The 6,330-nt window shown below is 48.9% G+C and overlaps 1 protein-coding gene across 1 annotated transcript in view; it reads left to right on the top strand.

Moving 5' to 3' along the window:
• CUNH11orf16 (chromosome unknown C11orf16 homolog) overlaps positions 1 to 6,330 on the top strand; it is an 8,719-nt gene extending 2,389 nt beyond the window's left edge. The window contains exons 2-4 of the mRNA XM_029556307.1: positions 906 to 1,062; positions 2,068 to 2,302; positions 4,518 to 6,330. Coding sequence (XP_029412167.1) covers positions 906 to 1,062; positions 2,068 to 2,302; positions 4,518 to 5,248 — 1,123 coding nt within the window. The 3' untranslated portion in view covers positions 5,249 to 6,330. The remainder of the gene's footprint in view (positions 1 to 905; positions 1,063 to 2,067; positions 2,303 to 4,517) is intronic.

Raw genomic sequence — 6,330 nt, 5'->3', positions numbered from 1 at the left:
GCGTGGTGGCACATGCCTTTAATCCCAGCACTCTGGAGGCAGAGGCAGGCGGATCTCTGTGAGTTCAGGGCCAGCCTGTTCTACATAGTGAGTTCCAGGATAGCTGGGGCTACAGGGAGACCCTGTCTCAAAAAGACCAAAAAATAAACAAATAAATAAAATATATTTTTTAAAAGTTTACCTTATCTTACAGGTCATCATAGATTGCCACATCTAGCCGGGATTTCTGTTCATACGCCCTTGTATGTCATCTCATGCCATGATTCTCCTCAGACCCGAGAGATGTGTTTCTTGATACTTTTATTTTACTTTTTAAATTATTTACTGGAGGGAGGGGCAGGTTCCAGGAATTGAACTCAGGTCATCAGGCTTGGTGGCAAGTGTCTCTACCCACTGAGCCATCTCTCTGGCCTTCTTGATGTTTTGAGGGCTTGCTGGTACTCACTGTCGGACTGCTCTCCGACAGGTACGGCACAGGGAGAGAGGCCAGGACCAGCCTGTGTTCCTCTCTTAGGGGCTGAGGGGGATGGTGAGTGTCGGCGACTCAAAAACCACACCAAGTCAGGAGTCTTGTCTAGGCAGGAACTCACTTTATTGAGTCAGGCATTACCTTATATAGTTTAATCAAAAAGGGGTGTGGAAAAGGGAAGGGCAAAGGTGTATGTCATCTGGGGCAATGGCTGTGAGCCACTGGGAATTGGCCACGCCAGCTGTGATTGGGGAGAGGCAGTCCGAGGTGGGGCCCTGACTGAGTCACCTCCATGAGGAAGTGACTGGCCAGCCAGAGACAGGTCGCCAAACTTTAGTCAGGCTCAGGAAGTTACAATAGGCCTCGTCATAAGTTATGCCACAATTATGAGGGTCCCGGAGACCCAACACTCACCACTTGCTTTCATTTTTCCCAGGTGTGCTTCTTGTCACCCCTGTCTCCACACTGCTGATTCTCCATGGCCAGGGCCTCGGTGGCTGGGAAGAGTTGGAGGTGCTGCTGGCCCCTGGGTCCTGGCAAGATGGGAACCAGATGGCTTTTATTATCGAGCTCAGATAAAGGCTGCTCCAGAGGCAAGTGCCTCTCCCCCAGCATCTCCCTGAAACACTCCTCTGGGTGGACTTGTTTTCATATGCATCTTTACAGATCTCCATAGACCGCTGAGCATGTGACATCAGCCAGTGTATTAGTGAGCTGTGTGGTGAAGACAAATCTATCGTCTCCCATTTCCTGAGGCTATAAGTCAGGTGTTGGCAGAATTTTTTTTTTTTTTTAATGTATAAGTGTTTTGTCTGCATGTATGTATGTGCACCACGTGTGCAGTGCCTTCAGCGGCCAGAAGAGGGTGTTGGATCCCATGGAAGTGGAGTTACAGATGGTTGTTAGCCAACATGTGGGTGCTGGGAACCAAACCTGAGTCCTCTGCAAGACCTAGTGCTCTTAACTTTTGAGCCATCTCTCCAGGCTCCTCTTTTTGGTTTTAGTCCAAGCTATACTGGTATTTTCTTTGTAGCACAGCATGACCTGGAACTCACTATAAAATGGGCTGGCTGCAAACACAGCTATTCTCCTGCCTCAGCCTTCCGTGTGCAGTCATTATGGTAGATACCCCCAGACCCTGTTCCCTAGTTGTACCTTTTTTTTTTTTTTTTGTCTTTTTGAGACAAGGTCTCCCTGTAGCCCCAGCTGTCCTGGAACTCACTATGTAGACCAGGCTGGCTTTGAACTCACAGACATCCACCTGTCTCTACCTCCCAAGTGCTGGGACTAAAGGTGTGCACCACCACACCCAGCTTGTACTTTTATTTTTTTAAAAAAATATTTATTTACGTATTTGTTTGTGTGTACTTACATAAGTTTTATGTGCACTATATATGTGCAGTTGCCTATGGAAGCCAGCAGATGGTTCCAGATCCCCTGGAACTGGAGTTACCAGTGGTTGTGAACAGCCATGTGGGTTCTGGGAACCAAACTCTGGTCCTGTACACAAGTGATAAGCACCTTTAACCACTGAGCCAGCTCTCCAGCTCCCACTACTACTTTTAATGCTAAATCTTACTCTGTTTTCTTTCCCACAGCTGGAGAGGCAGGGGGCCCTGGTAGTGGGATTTGAAGTTCCCCTTGTCTCAGACCCAAAGCCTCCAGCACAGCAGTGGAGTGTGGTCCTCCAGGAAGAAGTCATTCAGTTGTCATCACCTGTGGAACAGTCACTGCAGCCCGGGGACAAGGTGCTGGCCCCCTGGGAGCCAGAGCAAGTGCAGTATGGCCCTGGCACTGTTCTCTCAGGCTTAAAGAAAAAAAAACACCACAGAGGTAAGGAAACTGCTTTGACCCAGCAGCCTCCTGAAGGAGCGCAGTTGGTTAACCAGACCAAGCTCAGGGACCTTAGAGCCACAGGAAAGAAGAATTAGTTCATTTTTCCTTTTCTTGCTGCTCTGTAGTGGCAGTAGATACACAGTTGTGTCTTCCAGGGTATCTTGTTATTTTTTTAAATCAGGGGAAATAGAAGCTGGGCCTGGGGGTTCATCCCTGTATTAGTACTTAGGAAGCTGAGCCATGAGGATTGCTGTATGAGGCCAGCCTGGTCTCCATAGTGAATCTAGGACAGCTGGGGCTACAGGGAGACCCTGTCTCAAAAAGACCAAAAAAAAAAAAAAAAAGTATAAAATAAAGTCAGAGAAACTAAAAAATTACCATGTCTGTGTTGAATAGCTAAATCACAGTGTGAGCTGGGTGTGATGTGTGTCTATAATCCCAGCACTCAAGAGGCTGAGGCAGGAGGATCATGAGTTTGAAGGTAGTCTGGGCTACAGAGTCCAGATCCATCAAGCCGGATGTGGAGGTACATGCCTTTAATCCCAGCATTTGGGAGGCAGAGGCAGGTAGAGCTCTGTGAGATTGAGGCTAGCCTGGTCTACATAGCAAGTTCCAGATGGGCTAGGGCTATAAGGAGACCCTGTCTCAAAAAAACAAAAACAAAACAAGGAAAGAAACAGGGTGAGCTATATCTAAAAATCATAAAATAAGAGGGGCTAGAGAGATGGCTTAGCAGTTAAGAGCGCTGACTGCTCTTGCAGAGGACCCGGGTTCAATTCCCAGCACCCATATGGTGGCTACAAATCGTCCTTAACTCCAGTTCCAGGGGAATCTGAAGCCCTCTTCTGACCTCTGTGGCATTGCACAACACGGGTGCACTCACATGCAGACAATATACTCATACAAATAAAATTTAAAAAATGAATAGAATATTTAAAAATAAATAAAAACAAAACACCATTGTGTGTATGTGGTGGGGGGTGCTATCCCAGAGTCATGGGGATCTTACTTCCCACACTGTACCAAGTCCTCTGGGGACTGACAGTCCTCTTGTGATAGCCAATGAGCACAGTTGTACCTCACAGAATGACAGTGTCTGGTGGTACATGTCTTTAATCCCAGTGTTGGGGGACCCTGCTGCTAAGGTTGCAGTCCACCATGTCCAGATAGCCCTAAGGGGCTCAGCGCTATATGGAAGGACTCCCTTTCTCAGCGGGGGCCTCCTGCTCTCTGCCTGACTTACCTAGAAAGTGCCACCAAGCACGGATGCCTGACCTTATTTGGAACATGACCTTTGGCATAGTAGCCTGCAATAAAACTGCCCCCAGGTTTTTTCTATATGATAATTAGGCATTGCCCTATAGCCAGATGATAGGATCCCACTACCACATGTAAATAAAGCACACTATGAACACCTATCAGCTGAAGCTTTGGCTGCTGCCTCCACACTACATTTTCCCTGACCCTCACTGAATAAACAGAACTGTATCACTGAATCTGCCTCCCCGGAAAGTCTTTTCCGTCGTGCTCACTGGCTGTCCTGACCCCATTCATCGCTTCTGCTCCCTTTGTCCTCGTGGATCGGTGGCCAATGGCCCTTGAGGGGAGGGAGAGACCCACATCCCAGCACTTGGGAGTCAGAGGCAGGTGGATCTCTGTGAGTTTGAGATCAACCTGGTCTACATAGTGAGTTTCAGGCCAGCTGAGGCTACATGGAGACCCTGACTGAAGAGAAAAGAAAAGCATCTGCTGAGGTTGCATTGGTTTTGCATGAAAAACAAGTCCAGGCCATCTCATAGCCTAGGAGGCAGGAAGCGGTGGTCAACGTAGTACAGAAGAGGACATTCCCACTGACTCTCTGGTCACAGTGGCACATGAGAAGCCAGGAAGAGCAGAGGGATGGGACTGATTTTAGCTTTGGGAGTAGGAGAACCTTTACTTCATCATAAAGAAGAGGGAATCAGGGGCTCAGTGATTAAGAGCACTGACTGCTTTTGCTTAGGATCCAGGTTTAGTTCCCAGCACCCACATGACAGCTAAAAACCATCAGTAACTCCAGTTCCAGAAGATATGGTGCCCTCTTCTGGGCATTGCATGCATGTGGTACACTTACATACATGCAGGCAAAGCACATACACGTAAAGTAAAAATGAATAAAATATTTTTTACAGGAAGAGGGAATCCTAACAAAATGTTGCGTTTCTGTTCATAGCATCTAAGAAAAAAGAAATCACTGTTCACTTCTGGAACGGCAAGACAGCCAAGGTGCCTGCAGACAGGGTCAGGGGTATACCCTCTGCTGTCTGGAAAAAGGCGGTGGAGAGGCTGCAAATGCTTCACACCAGTGAATGCCACAGTCCTCCTCTCTGGGCCCCTTGCTGTCCCCGACTGGGACCCAACACTGGATGTGCTACACACGGGTGTCCTGTGGATATGTCATTCCTGTGTCCTCCCTGCTGTTCCCAGATCTGCGGCCAACTTCTGTGCCAGGGCCACCTCCATAGCTGCCCCTTGGTGGGTCCCACCTGCTGGCCTCTAACTAGAACTTCAGAGTTCACAGCCAGAGAAGTCCCAGAGCCAGAGCTGAAGCCCACAGCCCAGTTTTTGCCCCTCGAGGGTCCTAAAGAGGCAGCTGCAGTGTTTACTCAGGATGAGTCTCCCTCCCCCTCCTCATCCTCCTCTTGTGAAGAGAACTCAGAGGATGCTCTGGAGATGGGACTTCTCCAGAGACAGATGGTGAGCAGCACGGTCAACACTGACCCCATCCTTCCTGAACCACCTCCAAGGCAGAGTAGCCCCCCCAAGCCTGCATGGAGGTACTGGAGGAGAAACGGGCCTGAGCCACCTCCTGGGAAGCCAGGTGTGTTATGCCAAGGGTGTGGGGCTCTTGTCCTCCAGTTTAAGGACCAAGGCAGTGGCCGCATGAGTCTCTTAGGAATCTAGTGCACCTGTGCGCTCTGCTGAGCTTGGACGCAGTGCTGGGGAGTCAGGCTGTGGGGGAGACTGTGAAATGAGGGCAGTGGTGGCCTCCATTAAAGCTGGACAAGAGAGAAGGAAGAGTTGACTTTTGTGCTCCGGTTCGCATCCCTATTTAATACCTCTCCCTTTGTTTCTTTTTTGAGACAGGGTCTCATGCAGCCCAGGCTCGCCTTAAACTTGCTATGTTGCCAAGGATGACCTTGAACTCCTGATTCTGCTAGGCTTACAGGCATATGTCAGGTTTATGTGTGATGGAGCCCAGGGATTTGTGCATGCTAAGAAAGGCTCCACCAGCAGAGTCACACCCCCAGCCTACTGCCCGTTTTCCTTTTTCACTCATCTCTGACAGGGCACTGCCTCCAGGTGGTGATGAGCGCCAAGGCCCTGAGAAGTACAGAAATTGGTTCTTAAATGTTAGTCGTTAGGCTGCACTGTCCAGATGGTCCCCCTCAGTAAGTCAGTGGGAATAATGCCTCTTTCTGTTGCTCATTCTTTACAACAGGGGATGAACCTACTGCAACTCCCTCCCCAATGCAGCAGGGCCTCACAGGTTTGCACACCCCTGAGAATGCAGGTGATGAGCACCCTGGTCTTTGAAGTCAAGAGAAGCAGACTTTTCTGCACCTTTTGGCCAAAGGCAGAAGGCTTTCCCTTTGATAAAAACTCCACCTTTTGACCTGAGACCCAAGGAGTCTCTTCAGCACAGCAGGCTTTCCCTTTGATGATCTTTTTTAAAAAAATATTTTATTATTTTTATGTGTATGACTGTATTGCCTGCATGTAAGTGCACCCCGTGTCTCCTGCAACCCTTTGATGATCTTAAAGGGTAAACAGACACCTTTTGACCCAGATCCTGGCTGATGGACAGAAAGGGGCGGTTTTAATAGACTAACAGATGCTGTTAAGCGCTGGGCTCCCTCATGCTCCCCCCCGAATTTTTTATATGTTCCCGCCTTCTGCATCCCCTAAAGTCCCCCATAAAGACCCCAGCCCACAACTTGTGGGCTGACAATTTTCCCATGCAAATTTCCCTTGCTAATAAACTC

This window comes from Nannospalax galili, unplaced genomic scaffold (genome assembly GCF_000622305.1).
Source record: "Nannospalax galili isolate Female #2095 unplaced genomic scaffold, S.galili_v1.0 scaffold44, whole genome shotgun sequence".
NCBI classification, from domain to species: Eukaryota; Metazoa; Chordata; class Mammalia; order Rodentia; family Spalacidae; genus Nannospalax; species Nannospalax galili.
The sequence above is the reverse complement of the archived record's forward strand: the minus strand, read 5'-3'. Positions and strand labels throughout refer to the sequence as shown.